Source organism: Hippocampus comes, unplaced genomic scaffold (genome assembly GCF_001891065.2).
Source record: "Hippocampus comes isolate QL1 unplaced genomic scaffold, H_comes_QL1_v1.1 scaffold228, whole genome shotgun sequence".
Taxonomy (NCBI): Eukaryota; Metazoa; Chordata; class Actinopteri; order Syngnathiformes; family Syngnathidae; genus Hippocampus; species Hippocampus comes.
In genome coordinates this window covers 432,645-460,494 of record NW_017805877.1, presented here as the reverse complement: position 1 = coordinate 460,494, position 27,850 = coordinate 432,645, and the positions used below count along the sequence as shown (strand labels likewise).

The 27,850-nt window shown below is 42.8% G+C and overlaps 1 protein-coding gene and 2 long non-coding RNA genes across 5 annotated transcripts in view; 1 reads left to right on the top strand and 2 right to left on the bottom strand.

The window, feature by feature from the left end:
- The window catches only part of LOC109527162 (uncharacterized), a 15,365-nt gene extending 5,432 nt beyond the window's left edge, over positions 1-9,933 (top strand). Inside the window, exon 2 of the long non-coding RNA XR_002170481.1 lies at positions 9,447-9,933. This is a non-coding gene — a long non-coding RNA (uncharacterized LOC109527162). The remainder of the gene's footprint in view (positions 1-9,446) is intronic.
- On the bottom strand, positions 9,637-27,850 carry LOC109527160 (homer protein homolog 3). Of its 3 annotated transcripts, XM_019888902.1 has the most exons (12): positions 27,636-27,850; positions 27,179-27,312; positions 27,055-27,103; positions 22,925-23,081; positions 17,885-18,016; positions 17,409-17,513; positions 15,830-15,838; positions 13,986-14,119; positions 13,024-13,180; positions 11,427-11,534; positions 11,231-11,311; positions 9,637-10,383 (listed from the first exon to the last, which is right to left on the bottom strand). In XM_019888902.1, the coding sequence occupies exons 3-12, from the start codon at positions 27,075-27,077 to the stop codon at positions 10,198-10,200; spliced, it is 1,092 nt and encodes a 363-aa protein (XP_019744461.1). In that variant the 5' UTR covers positions 27,078-27,103; positions 27,179-27,312; positions 27,636-27,850; the 3' UTR covers positions 9,637-10,197. The 3 variants fall into 3 exon arrangements, with proteins under 3 accessions (XP_019744461.1, XP_019744463.1, XP_019744462.1); XM_019888904.1 differs by lacking the exon at positions 27,636-27,850 and having other exon boundaries at positions 13,986-14,098; positions 27,179-27,294; XM_019888903.1 differs by lacking the exons at positions 15,830-15,838; positions 27,636-27,850 and having other exon boundaries at positions 27,179-27,294.
- Positions 20,923-22,019, bottom strand: LOC109527161 (uncharacterized). The gene is made up of 4 exons (XR_002170480.1): positions 21,686-22,019; positions 21,430-21,550; positions 21,203-21,325; positions 20,923-21,000 (listed from the first exon to the last, which is right to left on the bottom strand). It is a non-coding gene; the product is annotated as an uncharacterized LOC109527161 (long non-coding RNA).

The window sequence follows — 27,850 nt, the reverse complement described above, 5'->3', positions numbered from 1 at the left end:
CAAACGTGACGACTGTGCAAAAATAACTACATAAAAGACACCACTGTTACAGAAAGACTTTACACGCTATTTAAACTGCCGATCACGAACGGAACAAACCGTGATTGAAACTAACTGTGATGCCGCTCTTTATTCGTTGCGCTAACTGTCACCTGTCAGTGGCAGATCCGCCCCTCTTAAAGCGCCAGATAAATGCATCAATATGGGTTTCCCTGGATGGATTTTATTTGTTTTCTTCGTGATTTTTGCGGTCCTCGGTCCCACTTTATACCTGTGGACGAGGGATTAGAGGCTCTAATCCCTCATTGTGTCCGAGGACTGGCAACCCAAGGCCAAGGCCAAGGACTAGGACTTGACTCCCGAGGCCAAGGCCAAGGACCAAGGACCGACCTTCGGTCCTCGAGCCGGTCCTCGAGGCCAAGGACCGGCTCGAGGACCACAACACTGACGTACCGTAGCAACGTCACTTGAGTGAAGCGCGTCTGAGCAGTCGATAGTCCGCTGCTCTCTGCCGTGCGCTCGTGAGCGCGAGCACGTACTCACGGCGCCCACGCAACCAAGCCACATAGAAGCTTTGAACTACGACAACAGCTAAGATAGCCGATGTAATGATGGTCAGCAGACATTGTTTACGTTTTATGTAACTTTTAATAACAACGTGGCAGAGTCATCAAACATGCGGTGTGCTCACTCGCAGTGACTTCCTGGAACTCCCCCTTAGAGGCGGGACCTCTCAATCAACTGGAGTATGAGTACAGTACAAACGTTCATAAAGCACTTCTCATATAATAATAGCCTATTACATGACAGCCGACACGAAGCTCGAAGTCAGACGGACACGTTTTTCTGATAATCTGTGTGTTTTCCGTTTTGCCCAAATATATATTTTTATTTGAGCGAGGGTGAGGTCTGGCTTATTTCGGCAGGCGGCATAGTGTCGCCAGACGCACTTCCTTATAAACACTGTGTGGCGGGCCTTTGCTGCGTCGACGCCCCCTGGACTGAGTCGACTCCGCCTGGACTAAGTCGACCAGCCTGGACTGTGTCAACGCAGTCCAGGCTGCGCCGACTCAGTTCACGTGTTGATCATGTGATCTCATGAAGCAGCACACGCACCGACACGTGGATTGCTCTGTGAGCCCAACGCATGCGTCAACGCATCGGCGTCGCTGGACCCATCACTACTTGCTACTGTTACTAGCCATGTCTTGTGTCTGTTATTAAACAAACACATGACGGAAGTACGTAGCTACGCATGAGAAAAGTTGATTACGTACGGCGAGAATGCCTTGCTTTCGTGCTCTGTCGTAGGTCGGGGGGGTAGCCTCTACTCCCGCCTCGTAAACGAGCATTTGCTCTGGAGAAAATTTTTAAACCACCTCCCTGAGGTGGATCAAATTTGCTCCGGTGTAAGCTGTTTTCCGGGGCTACACCGGAGCAAATTTGCACGTGTGAACGCTCTACTGGCGCAGCGCCGGTGTAACACTGGAGCAAATCTTGCCGTGTGAACACCCCTATTATTTCCACTTAGTCGAGTGGCTTTCAATGTTATTTTAAATAACATTGAAAGCCACTCAATAAATAACTTATTTACTATGGTAGAGTTTTCAACCAATCATATTTCAGCTAGCTTGTGTTGCCAGGTAAATTAAACTTGCTCGGGGCCTTCAGATTAAACAGAGCAGGCCCCTGTGCGCCAAGACGGGCCTTCCACGAAAAGCTGGATGTTGTGCGAAGAGGTCGCCCAACTCCTGCGGTAGCTAGCCTGTCCCAGCAAGGAAAAGGGTTTGTCCGTCATTTTCAGACGAGCAATTATGAATGGTACCCGTGGCTCAAAGCCTCTGAGAAATGCAGCAAATTGTACTGCTGGGAATGCTTATTGCTTGCAACTGACCGATTTGGTGTTTGGAGCCACACTGGATTGTTTTACCAATGCAGCAAGGAAACATCAGAGCATGGCTGAGCACTTACAAGCTACGGTGCGTTTCAAAACGTTTGGGGACACTCGCGTAGATCTGCAGCTCAGTGAACAGGCACTACATTGGTGAGTAAATGAATTTTATTTTACATTTCTTCTTGTCATTTTATTTCATTTGTATTAAATTAATGGTAACGAAATAAAATGACAAAGATACAAAAATGTATCAAATAAATCTACTCACCTGCAATTTATAATGGCGCATTGTCGTCACCTTCGTGCATTAAAGTTCGTTCAAACTCAGCTGCTCAACATTTTCAGTTATTTGCTGTTGTATAGCCTATTCTCAAAATGCAAATGATCTGTTAACTTTATTTTCAAAGAATAGTTTGTTTTGTTTTTGTTTGGTTGGTGTCTTTTATGAAACTGTGACATTGCGCAATTTATTGGACAGACTTGTTTCAGATCACACAGCGTAATTTGGGTGTCATTTTATTTAGTATTTTTAAATCATCTTTTTATTTTTGATAATATCTGTAAATTTAGTTTCCTGCTCTTAATTGTGAATGCATACTTGATGGTTTTAAATGCTCCTGAAATTAAGTGCTGCTTGACGAGCCTATACAGTATTGTGTTAATGTATGTGACGTCACTGAAGGCCTAAGGTTGAAATGCACGGCCCGCCACTGTTCAAACTAGATAAAACATTTGGTCAGTGATTTAATTTTACACTTAATCGGTGGCCGCCGCTCAAAACACAAACCTATTTTTTTTCAGTACAAGACATTGAAAAGATCCCCTTGAATTGTTTAATAATTTGTTCCTAATGGTGTGGTCAGCCAAAAAAAATTACATTTGGGAAATATTCTTTGTTTGTCAGGCTTCCAGCTATTTGGAGGACTTGCTGTGAACTCCAGCTGGGTGGCAGTACAGGAAAGGACTTACTTACTAGTTCGTGTTTTACAAGTTTAAGTGTCTTTCCACTGTGTTGAATAAGGTCTGAGGCACTTAATGTGACTCACAACAACTGTAGATGGGCGGATGAATTATTTGAGAGAGTTCTAAGCAAAACCTTCAAGTATGACAAGAGCGGACGCATCAGCAATTCAAGATATTCACTACCTTTCAAATGTTTTGGGGCACTTAGAAATGTCCTGACTTTTGAAAGAAAATCACGTTTTTGTTGTTGCTTTTTTAACCACATTAACAAGGGATAAGTTTAATCTTACTTTCATTGAGGGGAAAAAAACAAATTTCGTTGAACAGCAATTATATTTCTTAGCAACCCAAGTTGAACTTTAGTGTATATGTTCATATAGCTACACTACTCTCAAAAACTTAGGGATGGTGGATGAAATTTCAGCTAAACCTAAAATGCACTATATCCCTTACAAGTGAACTTAATTTGACCTTATCTAATATTTTTCCAAGGTCCAACATTTTAGTGGTTCATTATTATTTGACACAACTTGGCAGCATGATGAGCGACTGGTTAGCACGTCCGCCTCACCGTGTAGAGGTACAGGGTTTATTTCCGGCTCTAGCCTTCCTGTTCGGACTTTGAATGTTCTCCTTGTGCCTGTGTGGGTTTTCTCCAGGTACTCAGGTTTCCTCCCACATCACAAAAACATGCATGGCAGGTTAATGGAACACTCCCAAGTTGTCCGAGTGTGGATGTGAGTGCAAATGGTTGTTCTTCTGTGTCACAGGTGTCGAACTCCGGTCCTGGAGGGCCGCTGTCCTGCATGTTTTCCAAGTCTCCCTGTTGCAACACACCTGATTCAAATGATCAGATCATCAGCAAGGTCTGCAGAAGCCTGACATTAACCTGTTCATTTGAATCAGGTGTTTTGCAACAGGGAGACTTGGAAAACATGCAGGACAGCGGCCCTCCAGGACCTGAGTTTGACACGCATCCGACCACATATTAAATATGTGATCCCTGCGATTGGCTGGCAACCAGTTCAGGGTGTACCCCGCCTAGTGCCCGAAGAGAGCTGGCATAGGCTCCAGCACGCCCGCGACCCTCGTGAGGATAAGTGCTGGGGCGCAAGATCTGTGTGGGTTGAGCAGGAAAGGCAAAATCCAATTGGTTTTGAACCGGAGAGCGGGGACTGCAGTTTGGCAGAACCCTCCAGGCCGTCTGATGCGAACGCTGAGAAAAGATGGAGACAGAAGGTGTGTTGCATGTCCGTCTCCAAGCTTACTAGACAGGACGTCTCGAAGAGATAAGATAGCAAAGTCCTGACATTTTCCAAATTCCATGTCTTGAGTGTGAACTTGGCGTTTGGCGACTCAAGTGAACACATTCAACGGACATCTGGGGATAACATAGGCACAGATCATTCACTTGTTTTTTTTTTGTTTGCTTTGTTTTGTTTTTTTGTTTTTGTTTCTCCCCCCCTTCTCTGCTGGAGTGAGAATTTTAATTTGCTGGGTGGAGGGAAGAAGTCCTGTAGTAAATGGTGAAAATTTGCTTGTAGAGTGGTGCCTGGAGATGAGTTTAATTCCTGTGTTTCTAATTTAAAACAGTTGTGTCTCAAATCAGCTTTCCCCATTGTAAAGAATGGAAATGCCAGCCTCCCCAAAAACCCAACAAACTTGTTTGTGATTTGTTTTAAATAAGGAAAACAGCACTCTGTAGTATTCTACTCTATAAAAAGCACACAACCCAATTAAATGTAATTTCGAAAAGTGTAACAGTTTTTGTTTAGTTTTATAATGTAGACTTCTGGATACACTGTACTGGGAGCTAGTCAAAACGCAATAGTCTGCAGTAATATTAGTTGTTGATCACAGAGGATAAATAATATATGCGTGTGTGTACTTTTTTAGATGGTGGTAAGAATATAGCCTGATCGAAGAAAACCCCTGCCCGCACATCGATACAGTACATGGCAGTTTGGTTGGCACGAAGATACCACCGGATGGTGCAAATGCAATAATTATGTTAAACATGGCACAAAAAAAGAAAATGGGGGATCGTTCACCAAATAATCGGTTCCCCAAAACATCCCCAAATTGCGGAAAAGCGGGGGTTCACTGTAGTGTGGTTGGCTTTCTGCTAAGGTTGTCTGAAAAGAGCAAGCGGCACAACAATTAGTACTTAAAATATAAAAAAATAACATAAAGCACCTATTACTTTATCTAGTTGTTTTAAATGTATCTTCAGTGCTTCAAAAATGAGAAATAAGATTCATCAGACCCCTTTAAAAAGACTAAACTTGTTGTCTTAAAAGCATGAACCCAAAAAGGGAATCTACAGTTACGTGTTCAATAACATTTGGTGAGTTTTCTGAGGGCATGAGCGAAATTCACTGGAGTTTTCCATTCAGCTACTCCTTCCAAGATAGCATTTTGACAGTTAAATTGAATTGTCCGCCCTCAGATTCTCCAGTGTTTCTTTTGACCACATTCCTCTTTGAATTGTTGCCACACCCCTGTTCAGCGAATATGTTAGCACCACTTAATTTTTGCATGTCCTTTTGTGGAACCTTTCAAACGGACATTTTACCAACCATCTTAACTGCTATTTGTTTCACTTAACATTGTTTGTATTGTAGTGTGATTTCCTCCAGTAATGGATAAGCTGTATCTAGAATGGCTGCTCACAAATGTGTATGGAAAATTCAAATGCTTTTTGTTCCTCTGATCTAATTGCTTCCCGGTATAAAGTAGGAGTCATTAAGTGTCAGCCTTCTCTGTTAAAAAAAAAAAAAAAAAATCAGCGAAATGTGTATAGTACAGTACCTCTATGGAAGAGGTTTGTCAGTATTATTTTGTTTATGTTGTCCATCGCAACACCTCAGCATGTGTGAAATAGCTAACATGACTTTCCACAACAACCCTCTTTAAGAGTTCAAATAATAAACAACATGATTAAAAACATCATCCGTGAGCCGTCGCTTTACCGTGATGGAGGGGTTTGTGTGTCCCAATGATCCTCGGAGCTAAGTTGTCTGGGGCTTTATGCCCTAGGCAAGGTCACCCATGGCAAGCAGGTCTAGGTGAGGGACCAGACAAAGCACGGCTTAAAAGACCCTTTATGATGAATAAAATATATGGACCTTGGATCCCTTTTCCCGTATGCGGGTCACCGGGGCCCCCCTTTGGTGCCACACCCCGAAGTGGGGCTCGTTGGCCTTGGGGCCCGGCCAGGCTCAGCCCAAAGAGGCAGAAAAGCCCCCCACACCTCCAATCAGAAATCTGTGCTCGTCACAGATTGTCCATAACAAACAACATGTTCAAACATAAGGGTGCCCATATGTGGAGTTGACACCAGGACTTGGCCGCAGTTTGATGATTGACTTTGTGGTTGTATGATTGGATTTGCGGCTGCATGTTTTGGACATTCGTTTCGTTTCGTTTGTTTATTGAACATAAAACATATCCAGTAATAATTTGACAGAAAGTAAGGTAAGTAAAATAGTAAAAAGGAAAGAGAAATCAGTCATCATTCAACACAGTAATTATGTTCAAGGGAGTAGGAAGAAGTAAGGAACATATCTAGTCCTACCCCGTGTTATGTGTTTATATCTAATAAATCATTTTTATATCAATCAGAAAAGAAAGTAAGAAGAAAGAAGTCTCCATAAAGGCTCATGCTTTACCCTTAACCATGATATTTTTACAACTTTTGGTTTGTGTCGGGATTTTATACATAGACACCCTGGCACTCTTGTGTCAATTTTCTCTTGTATTCTTATGGATATTTCCATACCTTTCTCTATTTATCAACTTAGTTCTGATTTATCATTATATTTAATGTTTAGAATTTATCATTTTAACTCTGATTGATGTAGGTTGTTTGTACTATTTTTTTGAATTTGTTTTTGAACTCAGCAAGCGATTTACTCAATTTCAGGTCCGTTTCGAAATTATTCCACAGATTAACACCTTTGACAGATATACTTCTTTGCTTGATGTTTGTTCTTGTTTTGAGTTTTTTGAATAAGTTGGTACCTCTTAAATCATAGCTGCTTTCTCGAATTTCGAAAAACTTCAGAATGTTTTGGCAGAGCAGGATTTTGTGTGCTTTGTACATTAATTGGGCGATTTTAAAGTCAACAAGTTCATAAAATTTCATCGCATTTAATTTGATAAATAGTGGATTTGTGGGTTCCGTATATTTTGATCTATTAATAATTCGAATTGCTTTTTTTTGTAGTTTTAGAATAGGGAGTGTGTTTGTTTTGCAGGCATTTCCCCATATTTCCACACAGTAGGTCATATATGGTAATAATAATGAAAAGTATAATGTGTACAAAGATCTCTTATTTAGCACTTCCTTGGTTTTGTAGAGGATCCCTATGGTTTTGGCTATTTTTCTTTTTACGTTACGTAATCATCATTCGGGTGAAGAGGGGGCGGAGCTGTCAACTGATGGTGACCTGGTGGTGAGTTGGCTCCGATGGTGGGGGAAGATGCCGGTCCTACCTGACAGACCCAAAAGTATTGTGAGGGTTTGTTGGGAGCATGTGGCGAACTCCCCTGTCAGAAGGAGTTTCAACTCCGACCTGCAGCAGAGCTTTTCCTGTCCTGGGGGAAGCGGGAGACATTGAGTCCGAGTGGACCATGATCTGTGGCGTTGTGGCCATAAGGTGGTCGGTGCCTACCCTGGCGGGCAAACCCAAACCCGCTGGTGGACATCGGCAGTAAGGGATGCCATCAAGCTGAAGAAGGCAGCTCCAGAAGCAGCTGATGGGTACTGGCTGGCAAAGTAGAACGTAGCTTCAGCGGTCGCTGAGCCAAAAACCTGGGAGTGGGAAGAGTTCGGTAAGGCCATGGAAGCCGACTTCCAGACGGCTTCGAGGAAATTTTGGTCGCCAACTGACGTCTTAGGATGGGTAAGCAGTGCCCCATTAACGCTGTCTACAGTGGAAATGGGGCGCTGCTGACCTCAACTCGGGAGATTGTGAGTCGGTGGCCAGAATACTTCAAAGACCACCTCAACTCCACCAACACGTGTTCCTCAGAGGAGGCAGAGTCCGAGGGCTCTGAGGTTGGCTTTTCAATCTCTGAGGTTGAAGTCACAGATGTGGTTAAAAAGGTCCTCGGTGTAAAGCCCCGAGGGTGGATGAGATCCGCTCGGAGTTCCTCAAGGCTCTGGATGTTGTGGGGCTGTCCTGGTTAACACGCCTCTGCAACAACACAGGGTCATTGGGGAGAGTGCCTCTGGATTGGCAGACCGGGGTGGCGGTTCCCCTTTTTAAAAAGCCGAGCGCAGAGGGATTACAATACTCAGCCTCCCTGGTAAGATCGATTCAGGGGTGCTGATGAGGAGGGTCGGTCGGGAAGTCAAGGGAAGGAGGAGCAGTGTGGTTTTCGTCCCAGTTGTGGAACAGGGGACCAGCTCTACACCCTTATTAGGGTCCTTGAGAGTACATGAAAGCTTGCCCAACCAGTCTGCATGTGCTTTGTGGACTTGGAGAAGGCATTCAACCGTGTCCCTCGGGGAGTTCTGTGGGGGGTGCTTCGGGAGTATGGGGTACCGAACCGCCTGATACGGGCCGGTCCCTCTTCCACCGATGTCAGAGTCTGGTTTGCATTGCCGGCAGTAAGTCGGAATAAGTTCCAGTGAGGGTTGGACTCCGCCAAGGCTGCCCTTTGTCACTGATTCTGTTCATAAGCTTCATAGACAGAATTTCTGGGCTTAGCCGAGGCGGTGAGGGGATCCGGTTTGGTGGCCTCAGTATTGCATCTCTGCTTTTTGCTGATGTGGTGCTGTTGGCTTCTTCAAGCCGGGATCTCCAACTCTCACTGGAGCAGTTCGCAGCTGAGTGTGAAGCATTTGGGATGGAAATCAGCACCTCCACATTTGAAACAATCGTCCTCAGATGGTAAAAGGAGTGCCTTCTCCAGGCTGGGGATGAGCTCTTGCTGCAAGCGGAGGGGTTTAAATATGTTGGTGTCTTGTTCACGAGTGAAGGCAGGAGGAAGCAGGAGATCATCAGGCAAATCGCTGCAGCGTGATGCAGAATGTGTATTGGTCTGTTGTGGTGAAGACGCTGATCTAAAAGGTGATGCTCTCAATTTACCAGTCGATTTACGTTTACGGTCATGACCGGAAGAACGAGATCAAAGCATACAAGCGGCCAAAATGAGTGCTTCGCAGGGTGTCTGGGCCCTTCCTTAGAGATGAGGTGAGAAGCTCGGTTATTTGGGGAGGGCTCAGATTCGAGCCGCTTCTCCTCCACGTCGAGAGGAGCCAGATGAGGTGGCTCAGGCATCTGATTATGATGCCTCCTGGATGCCTCCCTGGTGAGGTGTTTCGGGCATGCCAGGACATGCTGGAGAGACTATGTCTCCCAGCTGGCCTAGGAACGCCTTGGGATCCCCTGGGAAGAGCTGGAGGAAGTAACTGGGGAGAGGGAAGTCTGGGTTTCCCTGCTGAAGCTGTTGCCCCTGCAACCCGAGCAGTAGAAAATGAATGGATGGATGGATTCAAAACTATCAAATATGCAGACTGTGTGGTTTGTGAAAAATTCATTTGTCACTGTTGACCAGGGTTATGTCACTTTGTCCACAGATGGAGGTAACATAAAGACCTGAAGTGTCCCGAATGTCCTTGAACGCATCACAGCAGAGTTCCATTAAGATGTTGCACTGTCAGAAGTACTTACTGTAAGTTTATTATTATTCGAACAGTCCAAAATATAAATGATGGGTGCACTATAGCATGACAGATAAGATAAATTACACCTATGTTGGATACCTTCTATTAATATGTACTTCATTTATCCAAATGTGAGTAATAGCGCAGAAGACCATGCTGCTTAAATTTATAATGATCTCTATCGTCTACCTGCTGCTACTTAATACATGGACAGCTACATACACATGTTACAAATGGGTTTATCTGCAATATGTGTAATGGCTGTAATGTAGTATGAATGTGTGCTTGTTTTGTCTGTAGAATCGCTGACAAGACAGTTAATGTACAGTAAAACAAGGCCTCTTATTAGTCACAATATGCCATTTATAATCCAATGGTCATATCACAAAAACTATAAGCACCAGAACATCTTGCACTCTGCACTCAGAAGCAGTTACCTTGAGGTTATTGCATTGTTTCCCTGGTAAGCAACATGAAGTGCTACATTATCTGACAAGTAAAACAACGTAAAATGCAGTTTAGGCCGACATGTGAACAGTGAGTGCTGCAGACAAGATGGTTCTTGCGCTTGAGGTGCAAATGTGCTCCATCTTGGATTTGTTTTTATTATTACTATTATTATTATTATTATTGTTATTATTTTAAACTTCTGCATTTTGACTTTTTACTTGTCCACAAGTTTAACTAAGCTCTGCCGGAGGTCATTGAGATCAAAGATCTTGATGTCTAGAATTTCGATGGCCCTCTGGAGCTCAGTGTCCATGCGATCTCGATCCTCCAGAGAGTTGCTTAAGTTCTGCTCCGTGTTCTGGATACGGCGTTCCAGCTCGGAATTGCGCATCTCCACTTCCTGTTGAGGAGAGGCAACCACGTTACAACTACTGCTTGTTGTAATGCTGAATAAATAAACTCATCGGCCGCTACATTAGGTCCACCCACACTCCCACCCAATGAAACCAATGCACAAGCTGCATGCAGTCCTCATCTATGGTGCTTGTCATCATTTAGGGTGAATGAAGGTTAACGTAGTGGAGGAAAAGCTGCGAGCATGTTTCCATTACTGGCAAGTACTGTTTGATGCACATTCATTATTTATTTTTGTATTTATTTATTTATTTTTCGAGAAAAGATGATACATTTCGCTTGAGAAATAAGCTTTGTATGTTGGGGAGGAGCTAAACTTACGGTAAGTCTGGGTTGTGAGTGAACGTTGGGGAGACTTTGCCACATGTACATGCACAATTGGTGTTTGTTTGTTTTTTGTGTGTTTGTTTTTTTTTAAATCAAATCCTCGAACCCTTTATATTGAGTCATGTAAGATGAATTTGAAATTCCAAAGTGTTTTGGGTTCGTAGTCTGTGCCAGCGGGGTCCAAACTCGGTCCTCAAGGGCCGATGTGCTGCCTGTTTTCAATTTCTCCCTGCTGCAACACACCTGATTCATCATCAGGATCATTATCTTGCTTCTTCAGAGCTTGCTGATGAATTGATCTTTTGAATCAGGTGCATTTCAGCAGGGAGAGATAGAAAACGGGCACGGCATCGGCCCTTGAGGACTGAGTTTGGAGACCCCTGGTTTGTGCTTTACAATTTAAACTAATGGAGGCAATTATAAACATATTTGAAGGTTTTTTTAATTACTTGGGACTTTTTTATGCCCTATCCACTGCAAAATAATAAGTGATTTGTGAATCTTACCCGTAATCTGTGTATAGCCTGATCTCTGTCACGTTCCACCTCATGATAGTCTGACTTCTTGCTTTGCAAATTGTGAATTTCCTGCCAAGAAACAACAAACGTATAGTTTTTATTTATTTATTTATTATTATTATTTTTAATGAGCCACACTGTTCCATTTCTTTATATTTTTAAATGTAGGTGAAAGTGTGCAGACCTCATCTTTGGCCTTCAACAGAGCCTCCAACTCTTCCAGAGATTGAGTCAACTCGTCCTTCAACAGGTCACTGGGGCCATGACCCCCGTGGGCCTCCAGGTCAGCAATCTCAACACACGCACACGCACACACACACACACACACACACACACACACACACACACACACACACACACACACACACACACACACACACACAATACACAAACGTATGCAAAGAAAATGTTTGTTAGGCTATGCATGCAAACAAATTTTCTTACATTTTACATTTACACGTTTACAGATTTAGAAGGCCGTCAATTGCGGCGCAGATATGAAGTTTCTAAATCTGACAAACAATGTATCATTATGCAGTAGACTGCTGAGAATATCAGTTAACAGGTTGCTAAAATCCACCTGGCTCTGCTTTTGTTGCTTTAAAAAAGTCAAGTGCACTTGAGAGAAGCTGCAGAAGGAAGTGAGAGGAAACGGGCAAGAACCAAGTCCCTCGAGTGAGCTCTCTTTTTTTGTCCTAAGTGGGCCAACAAAAGTAGGATAAGGCTGTCCTACAAACTCTTCTTCTCACACCACTGCCACCACTGAGACGTGAGCCATTTTACTGGCAGCCACCAAAGTCTCTCAGCCCGAGATGGAGCAAAACAAGCTCAAACTAGTGGCGGCTCCCTTGACTAAAATGGGAAAGTGGCCTGAAATGAGGAACATGTGCTGGAAATGAGCATTTAGGGGATCGATAAAGTGGAGCTGAGCTTTAATAGAAAGATCAAAACTTGGTCAAGCTGTTATTGATGAGTGGGGTGGAGCGCGGGGGGAGAACTCAATTGGGATGGAACATGAAGTGTGATTGAATTTTAAAGGTCTGGCAAGCACTCTTGTGGATTTACACTAAACCTTGTGGTAAAATGTTATGTGACAAAGCAGAGTTTTAAAGTAACAGAACTGTAGGAATCAGGTTTGTATTTTTCATTGTGAACAAAAAAGCAGGAATACTCACCGTTGCTTGTATGTTTTATGTTGTGTTCTGTTTGCTTATTTTTGTTATTTTATGTTCAATGTTCTGTAAAGCACTTTGTTACAGCTGCAGCAGTTATGAAAGTGCTATAAATAAAGATGTATTGGATTATATTTAATTAGTTTAAATTGTAGAGCACAAACTATGATCCTGAAACACTGTAATTTCAAATTCATCTTAAATGACTCTTAAAATAAATGGTTAGAGGATTTGATTAAAACAAAGAAAAAAAAAACCCGACGAAAAACACCAAGTGTGCAGGTACATGTGGCCAAGTCTCCCCAAGTTTCCACTAACAACCCAGGCTAAACTTAGCTCCTCCCCAACATACAAAGCTTGTCTTTCAGGCATGATGAATCACTCAAGCGTACTTCCTTAACACCGATTCCTCTTTTGACACAAAAACCACAAATACCCTTGCTTGTGCATAATGAACTGTTGTAGCTCAAGAAAAAAACATCAGTATCATGAGATGGAAGCTTACCCACGAGGATACAGGATTGGTTGTATTTGAGGACCATATGGTGTGGTCTTTCACCAGGACCACGTAAGAAGCACCTTAAGATCTGAATTTGCTGCTCTGCTTACCTGTTCTCGAAGCCTTTCGGTTTCCTCTTGATATGCAACCAGCTGTTTCTTCCACTGCTCCACGTTAGCATTAGCCTCGTGCAACGCCGCCACTAACTTGGAGTTGCTGTCTTGCAGCGTGAAGAGCTCCGCTTCCAGGTTCAGCTCGCAGATAGACCTGTTATGAAAACGCACATTTCTTATGAGGCGGAATCAGATTTGCCTCCCTGTGATTGTAACTACCTTGCTTGCAGAGGAGGAAGAATATGCACTCTTATGAGGCGGAATCAGATTTGCCTCCCTGTGATTTAACCACCTTGCTGGCAGAGGAGGAAGAATATGCACAGTGAGTGGTCTTAAGGGTTAAATTCGGGGGATGCTTATTGATTGTTTGATGTCGATATTTAGGGGCAAGCACCTCGCTACTCCAAACTAATTCAAACGTGACATGAGAACCGTGAGCAAACCCAGCTCGTACAAGAAATGTAATCACTGATGGCTTACAAGCTACACGCTACAACTAACAGCTGATATTAGCTTGGTTTTGCAGTACAGCAGAATTTTTATTTTTTTAGATTTACTTTCCTCTAAGCAAATGTTTTTTTAGTGACATTCCTTTTCTTCGCTAGCTGGAATTTGGTCAAACTACCTTATCAAACACATCTCATTAATGTAATAGACAACAAGTAGGATAACCATACACAATTGTCCATACTTGGATTCTCTGTCCTTTAATCTTCAGCTTATAAATAGTAAACCTGAGCTGATATAACTTTAAACCCAACTTCGATGTCGCCTGCTTCAGTCGATTGGGATGACAGTGCTTTTCTTAATTTTTAATTGCTCCTGAACTGTGTGTTTTTTGTTTTTTTTTAAGCAAATGCTCAGAACAGAATTATCTGCTCTTCCATTGATACAGACGTTCGCGAAATGGATTCCTTTCATGGTAATGAGATTCGTTGAGCACTGAAAACTTGAGTTACCCCTCCGAGAGCATCTTCTTGATACGCTCCTTCTCAGAAGACAGCGTGATGTCTGCGCTTTGACTGCGAAACAACTTGTCCTCAGGCCCGTTCACACACATGACTGGAGGGGACTGGAGGTCATCGGAGAGGTCCTGAGGAACAAATCAGTAAATGCACTCTCCACACAAGCCCATGCTTCTTGACCCCGATTTTTTTAAAAGTATTTTAAACTAGCGGGTCCCCACCTTTTTTGCCCCACGGACCGGTTTAATGTCAGTCAATATTTTCAAGGACCGGCCTTTAAGGTGTGACAGATAAATACAACAAAATATTATGATATGACCTGCATGAAAACTGCGGTATTTTCTAAACATAATAATAAACACGAATCATGACACGAGGAACGTCCTATCTGGCCGCAACACTCTCTGGTCGCGATGGTAACATTTAAACGTGCCTTCAAAATCAGATACACTGCAAATACAAAGTGCATGAAAAATAGGACTCACCATCGCCGCATATTATGCAGAGTGGGCTTGGTGCGTGGGAATCTCCCGTTGAGATAAATCCGTATTTTAAATAGGAAATCCTGATACTGTCTATTAAATGTAGCCTTCTTTTTCTTGAAAGTCGTCTCCTGGCTGGGCCTTTTCCCCTTCCCAAAGAAACTTTGAGACGTTTGTTTTTTACTCATTTTGCTAGCTCCTGGGTTTCATTTTAGCAGTAACCTATCACATGACCGAGAAACGCGTCAAGAGTGACGTACTGTAGACGGATGTAACAGAGAATCCCGTCATTTTTCAAGATAAAACATCTTTCAGATTACAAAATAAATAAAACGGAAGTAATGTACGTTCTTTATTCTTTCTGTACAGCCCGGTACCAAATGACCCACGGACTGGTACCGGTCCGCGGCCTGGAGGTTGAGGACCACTACTTTAAACTATACAGCGAAGCTGAAAATGCTCGATGTGTTGCTAGTTTATCTCTAAGGGGTGCCCCAGATTTTTTTTTCTCGTTTGGGGACCAGCAGGTATTAAAGGGAAAAAAATAGATACTAATAGACAAACAAAAACATGTGATTGACAAAAGTACTGAGCGTCACCCTAAAATCAAGAGGTCAAGCCATTACATTTTAGTTAACTCTTAATCTTAATCCCAAATAATTTGGGACAATTCCACGCTTTCAAATTCGTATCTTTGCCTGAGTATCGTGTGGAAGAACTTGATCTACTTGATCGGCTACTGGGAGTCGCAGCTTGGAGTTGAAGCGGATTTACATGGGACAGGAGATGTGAGCCAATCTCTTTTCGTCAATGGACGCTACAGCTTCATGTTTGCTTTCAAAACTTAGCTTGGAGCAGATGTGTGCACATTTTCGGCATGACGTCTCTGATTCACTAGTGAAAGGACACTTTGACCTCTCCTCTTTCATCTTTAACTGCTTCAAACAACAAAGTGTATGCAGGAAAAGTGATTAAGATTGCACGACTGTCTGCGTCTTATGTGTTGTGTTGTGTTATTTTGTTATTTTGACTTCAAGATGGCACCGCGAGAGTGGCTGCCTTTCCAGCAGCTCCTATATTTTGTTCTTCTACTTCTTCCTTTCATAACTTTGCTGCTGTCGATTGGGAATTTCTCCATTGCGAGACTAATAAAGGTTTCTTATCTTACCTCAGCCACAGCAAAGAACTTCTACTGGAATGAACTAGAACTGACATTTACTCCTGTCGTGGCCTGGTGTCCCAATAATTTGGCCCAATGAGTGTATGTGCATGCATACGTTACAACTTTGGTTTGTCGTTTGTCTCAAACGACAGACAGTAAATTGGTCGGTCGAAATTAAAATCAAAACCACTCACCTGTGAGAACTGCAGATGAAATCCATCATGAAGTTTAAAAAGAACAAAAAAGACAATGAAACATTTCACCACAAAAACTATCATCATTCAACACCTCACAACCATACAAATCTAACTCTACTACTCTTAACTGTTATGTTAGCACGGAAGCTAGTGCTAACACTTGGCATGGCTCACCAACACATCTGTGAAGGCAGCATTCATGCTGGTGGCTACATATAGTTTTTGATGCCGTTCATAAGACAATGCTAAAGTACATTCTGCATGGGTACAACAGCGTGGCTTTGTAGTCAAAGAGTGCAGGTACTAGACTGGCCTGCAGTCCAGACCTGTCTCACACTGAAAATGTGTGGCGCATAATGAAGAGTCAAATACGACAATGCAGACCCCAGATTGTTGAACATCAAGCAAGAATAGGAAAGAGTTCCACCTAAAAAGCTTCAACAATTAGTATCCTCAGTTCCCAAACGTTTACTGAATGTTGTTCAAAGAAAATGTGGCGTAAGACAGTGATAAACATGATCCCCGTCCCATCTTTTTTTGGAACGTGTTGCCGCCCTAAAATTCTAAGTTAATCATTATTTGCCAAAAACAATAAAGTTTACCAGTTTGAACATAAAATATTTTGTCTCTCTAGTGTATCCAATGAAATGAAAGTGTATCCAATTGAACATGAATTGCAAATAATTGCATTTTTATTTATGTTCAACACAACATCCCAACTTTATTGGAATTGGGTTTGAGTTCTATTTTCTTTCAAATTTGGGGCGGGTGAAAGGAGTTAATGGAATTTGCAGGCTTTCAATGGGCAGACATGATTTAAAACAAAAAAATACTAAGTGTTGGTCACATTAACCCTCATACGGTCATGATGAGTCGGTGGGATTCATTTGTTTGGTATCCCTAATTGGTTTAGTTCAAAGGTGTCAAACTGCGATCCTGAAGGGTCACGACGCAGCACATTTTCCATCTCTGGCGGCTATTACACACCGGATTCAAATGATCAACTCATCAGCAAGCTTTTCAGGAGCCCGGCAACGATCGTGATTATGAATCGGGTGTGTTGCAGCAGGGCAACGGCCCTCGAGGACCACAGTTTGACAATTGTGCTCTAGTAGGTCTGAGGTGAGGCTTTGTGGGCTGACGAGGAAGCTGCTGGGATCATTTTAGCATCGCCCTACATTCCTCACTGTCACTCCCCCCTGAGATAAGTGACCCACTTCATCTTTCATCTTTTGCCTTTCCTTCCTCTTGCTTCACTTTTTCCTCCTTCCGCTCTGTTGCAGCAGTCCCGACTAGTAACCGGACAAAGGTGCGTTCAACTCTTCTTGGTTAGACCCGCACCATCTTATGAACTCAACTGTTTTTATGGTGCGTTCACAACAGCCACAGCTGTACAGAAACCCTAAAATAATAGCAAGAATACAATCATAATAACCAACCAAAATTGTTTGCATTCAAAATGGTGACCTTCGCAATGGCACTTTGCCGAGATCACTTTATATTCCGCACAATATATTCCATGTCGCATACGTCGCACGGTTGCACTTTGACGACTTTGCTTTCTAGCTGTGCTCACCTGCGGTGCAGCGATGCTGAGGGCTGTGTTGGCCAGTTCTTTATCTTGGGACTTTTCCCGTGCCAGACGAGCTGCATCTTTCACTTCTTTGAACTTCTCTGAAAACTTGTGAAAAAACAACATAGATGAGTTTCAATGTTTGCAAACATTGCCTTCAAGATGCGCGCGCATCTGAATGACGTCACTGTTGTTTGCAAAGACGAGCATTCTTAATTGCCTCCTCAGTCCAATTCTCACGTTGTCAAGCATGTAACCATAACTTTCACCGGTTTTTCTGCAAGGGGTGTTTACCAGCAGGAATTCTATAAAACACTAGATCTCTGTGTGTGCTCTTTCCATTCTGACAACCCACGGCACGAGACTATTACGACTCACAAGCGTGTGTTTTCTGCCTCCAAGATGCGCGCGCAGCCAGACTTCATGTATGCATACATCACATGAAACTGATCTACGCATGTCTGCTGAAAAGCTGTTACCTGGTGCAGTTGTTGCTCTGTAGCAAAGCCCAAACCGTAGACTGTGTTGGCCCTGCTGTCAGCCCACTGACCAAACTTCTGTGATGTCTTTGTAAATGTCATGCTGGGTGTAACGATGCAGTTGATAATTGCCTACCAAGAAAAACAATTGACAGATTGGTACATTTCAAAGTATAATGATTAAGTTCGACTCAATGCCCTCACATCTTTGAAATCAAAACCGATTTCCCAATTCTCATCAGTTTTCCTTTAACCCCAAATTTTACACTCACCAAGTTCTCTCGACTTGACAAATTGTGATCTACAGAATGCAGTGGTTGAATTCAGAATTTCATTTTTTTCATGAGCAAGTTGGGAACTCAGTTTACTCGCTTAACAACTCATCCCTCCATCTATCTACTGAACCGCTTTATCCTCACAAGGGTCACGGGTCGTGCTGGTGCCTATCCCAGCTGTCTTCGGGCAGTAGGCGGGGGACACCCTGAAATGGTTACCAGCCAATCACAGGACACACATTGACGAACAAGCATCCGCGCTCAGTCTCGCACCTAGGCACAATTTAGAGTTTTCCATTAACCTGCAACACATGTTTTGGGAATGTGGGAGAAACCGGAGTACCCGAAGAAAACCCACAGAAGCACGGGGAGAACATGTGAATGCCACACTGGAACCCACAACCTCTGCACTGTGAGGTCGATGCGTTAACCCGTTAACCATCGGGCCGCCCGCTTAACAACTCAATGTTCCCCATTTAAGTGAATTGAAAGGCCATTTAAAAACACCACGTTTTTTTTTTTGTTACGCACTCCCGCATATTCACAGTTCAGCTGTTGCAGATTTTTGAGGTGGAAAATTCTTGTTATGTGCCAAAACCAAAAAAAAAAAATAAAAAGTGGGATATTGGCACCAAGGACCTATGTTCAACTGAGTTGAGGAGCTTCATTTAGAGTCGAAATGAAGCTCCTCAATATGCTGATGACCAATTAAGGTTGTAGCCAGTTCTCGGTGTCAGTCTCTAGCTCAGGGGTCCCCAACCTTTTTTGCCCCACAGACCGGTTTATGTCAGACAATATTTTCAGGGACCGGCATTTAAGGTGTGGCGGAAATAATCCAACAAAATAACGGTCCCATCTCGAGGTAATAGGAGACAATGACACCTCAAGTGTGTGTTTTATGTCCAGTCTACTTCGTAATTTTGTTTTAGTCGCCGTTGCTGCAGAAAACCCCCACCTCACACAGGTAGCATGTCGGAAATAGCAACAGTGCTACTGTGGCGATCTCAGAATATTAACTTTAATCCAGTTGTCTCGAACTTACTTTTAAGGCCGCCGTCATTTGCGATCTCCAGCAGTTTTTTTCACTCATTTTGCGAGCTCTGGCATTTTGTTTTTAGCGTAATCGGTCACGTGACGGAGAAGCGTGGCTTAACGTGTGTCAAGCGTGACACAGACGGATGTAACGGAGAACCCGGTAATTTTTCAAAATAAAACATCCTTCGTCTTCCAAAATAAATGAAACGGAATTAAGGCAAGTTCTTTCTGTGCGGCCCGGTACCAAATGCCTGCGGACCGGTACCGCCGGTTGGGGGAACACTGCTCTAGCTCACCTTCAAATGATTCATTTTTGTTTTGAAGGTTTTCCACAAGAGGATTTTGGTTTCCACTGTAAATCCACATTGCCAGAGACCTTTGCATCTCATCCAGCAGATTCACCAGTAAATTTGTCCGCCATTGACCACATGATGAAAAGAAAAGGACATAAGCTTCAAACTATTTTAAAAGCCTGTGACGTCAACTCAGTGAGTGACAATCATGGCACTGACTTCAAATCCTGGAATCGCAGCCCAGGGCTAGGGCGGGGTCTTTAAAAGAAGTGTGTCCTTATTTCCCTGCCAAAAAACGATTACATGGACTGACTGTGTTGTCTGTCTTCTGCCTTGCCACGGCTGACATAACATGTTGGCTGTAGTGACGTGGTTGACATAACAAGCTGGATGCAGGCAACTGTGAAGATTATACACTCGGAGGCAATACTGGGCCGTTCAGCGCACAACTGCCATCATACGCGGCTTTCTGGGAAGCGGGAATGTGGGTCAGACTCGAGGTGCTACGAGATCAGCTAAAGCACCCCCAACCCCCTCCTCAGTACAGTACTTGATGTGTCGCTCGTAACCTAAATCCAGGGAGCAGCCACAGAATATAAACTACATATACAATATACACATATATACACATACATACATATATATATATATATATATATATATACGAGCCCTCTACGAAATGGTGTATTGTTTATGTTGTACTGAGCAGCCAGGACACTGTTGAGATAAGTTCCATTTCCTGTTCTTACGTCATCATCAATATTTTTTTCCCTCATCTTCACAGACATTTTGTCCCATGCATTTGTCCTCACATATGTGCAAAAATGACCTGAAAGTTTGACTTTTGTTGTGCCATTCGGTGCCATAGCTTGGGAACATTTAATAACTGACGAGAGATTCCTTCAAAGTGCGAGGTCAACCGTGTATTCTTGGCAGAGGTGTATCACTGAAAGGGGGTAATTCATTTTTACGAGCTACTCTGCGCATGCATTCTCATTTGCATTTTTATGTGTTGTGTTTCTCGTTTTACAAATATATATATATATATATATATATATATATATATATATATAAAATTCAAGTCTTTGCGCCTTATATTGTATTGTTTCATGTCTATAAATAATGTTGACATGTCTCATAATCGGAAAATCTAAATGAAAATGATATGAATGAGGATGCTTGTGAACTTTTTGGTTTTCCAATTTTTTTATTTCAAAAAAAAAGTTTCTCCAATGTTTTGAAATTGATTCTGTTGCATTTCTTGCAACGGAATTCTTCTGCCGTGGAGAACACTCTCTCACATGACACTGATGATGCCGGCGTACACAAGAACTCTTTGGCGAGCAGGAAGAGGTTGGGATAGGCTGTCTGCTGGCTCTTCCAATATATCAAGAGGATCTTGAGTCCGTCCAATATTCCCCTCTGCTAAATATCGCTGCATTTCAGCCATTGCATCTGCAGTTGCACTTCTCCCAAGTCTCCCCACTGTCATCCAAGTGCTGCCATGAGTCATCTTAAAAAAAAAAAAAAAAATTGTTTGATTGTCTGTAAATTGACCCTTTCAGGGACAGCGGTTACTACAGGGGACTGCTTATTATGTTATCAGGTTACAGGGTGCAAGAAAAGGTTTTACCAAAAGCAAATCAATACATTTACATTTCAGATGAAATAAATGGCTGATGTCAACTGCCACTTGATGTAACTTCCACACGAACCTTTCTTGTTGGCAAAACGTATGAGGGTTCCATGAAACCTTCACTCTTCCACAATGCCAAGGGGCTGGCAGTGCTTGAGAATGAAGTTCAGCGGTGCCTGATTAAGCCACTCCTTCCTGGAAACTTGATTGTTGAACATGAAGTGGAGAATAAATTAATAATAATTACTGATTGCCAATTAATTATCAACAAAGCAACCATGAGAAAGTAAGCGAATGGCTGTTTACCTGACCTTATATTGAGTCTTTCGGAAACTTCATTCTCATGCTTGGCCCGATAATGCCTCAATATTGAGGAGGCGCATTTGTTAGGAGAGGACAGCTCTGAGAAACAAATGCGACATTTCACCTGCAAGAAAAAAAATGTGAATGTGGAGAATGTGAATAGTAAACTAAAGAGTTACCTTGAAATGAATTTGAATTAGAATGGAACAAGTTGAAAATCTGAGAGGAACTAGGTGAAACAGGAGAATGAAATAAATACCTTGTGCTCCGAAAGCAGATCAAAATGGTCCCACACAGCAGACAACTTTCATTTCCCCTGGAGGTGCTCCATAACCCATAAAGATCGTTTGATCGTTGGATCGTTTCAGCAGGTACATCGCGTTAACAGACACATTTCCTTATGAACACAGTTTGGTGCATTTTTGCCGAGTCTACGTAGTTCATACATTGGTCACTCTCAGAGTTTTTTACCCGGACAAAGTTAAACAAATGACTCGACACACAGGGATGATTGTCTTTCTTATCGGCGGAAGCGGATCTCGAAGAGTGAATGACGGTAGTTGCTCCGTGATCACAGGTTGAGATCCTTGTGCTCCTGTCAGACTATTATTGTTTACATACGCAAAATACAAGAAAAACACTGCCCCCGATATTTACATCCGACGCCCCCAGTCCGGCCCCTCAGTAGTGATCTGATTACCTTGGTTTAAGCTTTGAACCACAGATACGTTGACACCTTTCAGTCTGGTCTACAACGAATAAAAAAGTTGCAGACTTCGCAGATGACAAATGTCCACCTGGGCGCGACAGCCGTTCCTAAACCGTCTTTTGATGTTCTACAACACTATGTTCCCAAATTGTTTATTCCCGCTTTGTGATCGAGTCTAGCCTTCTTCCATCTGTTCGCCCCCTTGCTTTGACGTGATTACTGTGGACTTCAAAAAGCCCTCCTCCCAAACGGTCGACAACTTTGCGCACAGGCATTTGGGGGCGCTGAATACGCACCCAAACGTCTCGACATGCCCAAATTAAATGAAACTTGAAATATGATACCATTTTGCTCATACATTTCTCTATCAGTCACGTGACTGCCTTGAAGCAGTAAGCGCACCGGCGCGGAGATTGCTCTGTGAGCTCGGCGCGTGTGTCGGCGCATCAGTGTTGTGGCACCCATCACTGGCTGGGCCAGTTCAGAAGGCAAATTCTTTTCATTGAGTAGTAGGCAGATGGTCCTGCAAATGTTTTCATCAACTTCGGAATTTTTTTATTTATTTATTTATTTATTTATTTTTTGTCAATGATTGAAATATTTCCAAGCCCTGAATGAGCAAATCAATCCTACGCCGCGCAATTTTCCAGTTGGGTTAAAGTTTTGGTGACGGGGCTTTGTTGGGAGACTATTTTCACTGAACGCAGCATTGTGTGTTCCTTCCAGAACAAATTAGGATTTATGCAGAAATCGAGGTAATTCTAAATTGGACACATATGTCGTCCTCACCTTGGTGCCGCCTACACTGATGATGCGGTACACGTTGCGATTGGAGTCGAAGAAGAAAGACACGCTGACCGCATGCTTGCTTGCAGGGATCCAGTTCCGCTTTGTGGCTGGGTCGATCTGGAAGACATGAGCCCGCGTGCTGAAGATTGGCTGCTCTCTGGAGGGAAGGGAACAAAAATTATTATGGTTGTTTCTGATGGCCACGTTGGCCTGGTTTTGTGGTGAATTGAATTGAATTGAATTCCTGTTTATTGTCATTCACGTTCGTGCAACGAAATGACAAATTGAAGATTTGAAACAAAGATGACAAATTAAAAAAAAACATTTTAGCTATGGTTATCAATATTTCTAGTCAAACATTTTCAGCTGTCTTGGATGTGGGCATAATTGTGTCTGATTTGATTCACTGTTGAACAGACACTTGAACTAACATCATTTGCTTGTGCGGTTTACAAATGACTGCTTGTATTCAATTCATGCATGCAGCTGTCCCTTACACCAAGACAAATTTCTCTAAGGGAGACAAATAATGAGAAAACTTGACCTTGACGAACAAGTGACTGTCTTCAGGTTTTAAGTATGAGTAGCTAGTAAGACAATAGAGTCAATTGCATTTGAATGCATCAGTCACTGCGTATTTCCACATTGAACCAGCATCAATGGAAATCGCTCAATGTGATGTACTCAAAAAGAGTTGCAGTTTAAATGACTTTGACAAAAATGTCGGGAAATGCCGACTGGTAAAGCGGACTTTTATTTGGGGTTAAGCAGAGGCACTTAAACATCAGCTGTAAGAGGGCATGCACACTTGTGCAGCGACATGATCACAGTTGTTTTGCATCCTTTTTTCCCCAGCTGTACTGGTTATAAGTCACATTCATGGTTCCCTCCCCACTGCCCCACCCCAAAAATCTGGCATTTGAAAGGGGTGTGTAGTCTTTTTATATACACGGTAAACATTTTGCAGTGAACCCAAGGGGAAAAAAGGGATGTAAATAAATGAGAAACGAAAGGAATGCATCCTGTAACACCCATCCATGCAGATTAGTTGGCATTGTTTTACTTCCACACTCACTTCCAATGGAAGGATGCGATGAAAGATATTTTGAACTGACTAAAAGCGGAGTGGCTTGTGGCACTTGAAGATGCCGTGTGGGTGTAATCCCCCCACTGTTGCTCATCGTTAACATCATCATTACCTGTTGCTTTGAAGGTGCAGTACTGTAGTCCCAGTAGAAGTGTGATTTTTTTGTGGGGGTTGGGCGGTCAGAATAGTTTTAACATTTATATCTAACCCCACTATTGACGCACAAATCGAGTCGCGTAGGTCCTTTTGTGGGACCTCACAATCTTAAGAAAGAAGCCCCATTGACTCTCTTTTCCTCCTTCCAGGATCGATCACATAAAGGACGCTAATGTGATTGGTGGCTTTTCAACAGCTGACTCCACCCAGTTTGATGAGCCATGTTATAATTCTCCTTCTCATCCCACACGAATAATCCTCCCCGGAGTTACTGGAGATGCTTTTTGCCCCCACCACCCCCAATATCGACGTGGTCTGATCCGAGGTCAAGACAGACAACTGCAGATGCATAGCGATTGTCTTTTTTGAAGGTGGGAGGTTGACTTTGCACAGATGAAATTTAATGATCCTTTCATAGAGGCACGGCAAATATAGAAATTAAACCGATCTTATCAGTGGAGTATTGTATGTCCTAAAATAAAATATTCTCGAAGAGTGACTTTCAAAGTGTGGTATGAGGACCATTTTGAATGAGATCGCGGTATGAGAAAGAATCACTGCCTAGATTGTATTTAACTTTTTAGTTTTCATTTTTTTTAAACATTTAGGTAACATTTCAACTTATGCTCTGCTAATGTTTTTGTATTTTTTCCCCCCAAAAAATCAACTGCTTTTAATGACAACTGAAAACATCCATCCATCCATTTTCGGATCCGCTTATCCTCAGAAGGGTCGCGAGGCATGCTGGAGCCTAACCCAGCTGTTTTCGGTCATTAGGCGGGGTACACCCAACCGGTTGCCAGCCAATCGCAGGGCACACAGAGACGAACAACTCATACTCACACCGAGGGACAATTTCGAGTGTTCCATTAACCTGCCCTGCATGTTTTTGGAAACCGGAGTACTCGAAGAAAACCCATGCAGGCACGAGGAGAACATGCACACTCCACACAGGAAGGCCGGAGCTGCAATCGAACCCACGACCTCTGCACTGTGAAGCCGACACGTAAACTACCGGACCACTGGGCTACCCAATTGAAAACAATGCTCAAGAAATACAGGACATGCAAAATTATTTTTTTCCTCATTCTTATTTTCAGTATTATAATGTAATCATGATTAACTAGCCAGTTAAATAATTAAATAAATAAATCATTAGCCTAACAGCATAATTGCCCATGTCATTTTTAACTTGGTGCCAACTCAATAAAAAATACCAATGACTTGTGCGTGTAGATTTGCATCATCCACTTCATGTTAATCTGGAAAAGTTGTTGAATTTGTCGGAACCAAACAATTCCGCTTAACGAAACATTAAAAAAAAAGTGCTAGTTTTAACTCTTTCAGGGAGAGCGGTTACTACAGTGGACAGCTTATCATGTTATCAGGTTACAGGATGCATGAAAGGGTGAATGTTGCATTGTTATTTTAACAATAAAATTAACATAAGGGGGTGGCGGGGTGAACAACAAAATGGATGCAACAAATGTTACAGAACTGTTGATTATGTAAAAGGTCAGCTGATCTTAATAAAAAAACAGAGCAAGCCGTATGTAGCTGCCCAGCCATACTTTACCCACTCCTGTGTGATACGAATGATGGTTTTATTTACCACTGTATATCTTTTAGAGGTGCAGATTGTGTGTAAACACATTGAAGTGTTCTGATGAACCGGTCCAGGCTACAACCTCAGAAATTAGTGAGGTCGTTTATGCTCGAGCACTGGACTGGCTCTCTCCGCAACATTCTTAATCTTTCAGAGCGGCAGTTTTACAAACACTGACTGATTGACTAACAAATGTCCATATATTTGCATGATTATCACATGCATGCATCTTAGAACAATAAAAAATATATATATATTCATTTTATTTATAAGTGCCTTTTCAAAACACTCAAAAAGAGGTGGAGAGAGGATGAGGACCTAACGGAACGAGAGGGAACGGAAATTTGAAGAAGATCAGACAGATAGGGGTGGGGGGGGGCAAGTATATGGATGGCTTTAAATGTATAGAGAAGTATTTTGTAGTTGATTCTAAGTTTGACAGGGAGCCAGTGGAGCTGTCGGAGGATGGGGGTGATGTGATGAAAGGAGGGGGTTCGAGTGATGATCCGGACTGAAGAATTCTGGACCTGTTGAAGCTTATGGAGGAATTTGTAATGGACACCGAATAGAAGTGAATTGCAATAATCAATACGGGAGGTGACGAGACTGTGGACAAGGATCGCGGTGGTGCGAGACGTGAGGGAGGAACGGGGAAGATTGATATTACGCAGGTGGAAATATGTGTATTATTTTATTGATCTGGGTGTGGAAAGATAGTGAGTTATCGAGGATGAATTATAGATCAATTCATGAAAACACTCCTGGTGTTGTCGCACACAAGATGACGCTGACATTCATTCATTTTCCGATCCGCTTTGTCCTCACGAGGGTCGCGGGGGGTGATGGAGCCTATCCCAGCTGGCTTCGGGCAGTGGGCAGGGGACACCCTGAACCGGTTGCCAGAAACAAACAACCATCCGCGCTCACACCCACACCTAGGTTTAACTTCAGAGTGTTCCATGCATGTTTTTGGAACGTAGGAGGAAACCGGAGTACCCAGAGAAAATCCACACAGGCACGGGAAGAACATGCAAACTCGACACAGGGAGGCCAGAGCCGGAATCGAACCCTGCACCTCTGCACTGTTAAGTCGACATGCTAACCACCGGGCCGCCTACGACATTTACAGAAGTCAAATCGTGCCTGGTCTGAAAGAAGCATCTTGAAGTGCTTTTATTCTCATCTATACTTCCTGATCTTCACATTCCAAATTAAACAAGAATATCAATTTTAATTAAGGGCAAGTAGCAAATTCTACATAGGGGGTGAAAAGGATCTTACCTTTCTCTGTGATGAGGAAACATCTTACAAAGTGTTTGACGCTTCTTTTCTAGAGTGAGATTAGGCAGGAAAATAAGTTTAGTTTTCTTGGTTTTTATTTAACACCAAATTATGCAAAACTCACCCCATGTCGTTGTAGTAACTGACGAGTGTGTCTTTCAGTCTCTGCTTTCCACCCAAGAGTAAAGATGCTTTCTTCCTGCTCTTCTTCCAGCAGAATTCAGCAGGGTGCTGCTGCAGCACCGCACGATGATACCTCTGCAGTGTCAAAGCCCGGAAAAGGTGAGCATTTTGGCCAAAAGAAGTATCCTCATCTCTTTCTCTTCTGTCCAAGCTCCGTCCTGAGCCTCACTGCTGGGTGATCTGCACAACTTGACAGCCTTTCGCTGCTCCCTGTACTTTTCAGTCTGCACAATCAAGAGAACGCCACCTGCTGAAAGCAACTGGAATTGCAGCCTCTGGCCACTAATGTCTTAAAAGTTTCACATATAAATTTGACAAGAAAATGAAATCTCGTGACAGATTATTTTTGCGTAGTATTAATTTAGAAAGTCAGTGTACAGTTTTATAGATTGATTTACGGTGGCAATGTCAACCGTTAAACGTCCCGTTTGAGGATACGCGTTTACAGCGTTTGTGATTCGTGATTGGTCAAACGTTCCAAATATTACTGTAGGCGCTGTGCTGATAGGTCCCGGAAGTTTGGTAGGCCTACTGATAATTTTCAAATATTCCTTTCGACTCGAGCCTTAAAATGTCCATCCGCGTTTGACAATTCCGGTTGGATACGCAAATG

Coding starts and splice junctions, on each gene's coding strand:
- LOC109527160 (XM_019888902.1), bottom strand. CDS start 27,077: ATGTTTCCTCATCACAGAGAAAG. Junction 18,017..22,924: donor TCAGTGTAGGCGGCACCAAG/GTGAGGACGACA, acceptor TTTTCTTGGTAG/GCAATTATCAACTGCATCGT. Junction 17,514..17,884: donor CAGAGCAACAACTGCACCAG/GTAACAGCTTTT, acceptor TTTTTTCACAAG/TTTTCAGAGAAGTTCAAAGA.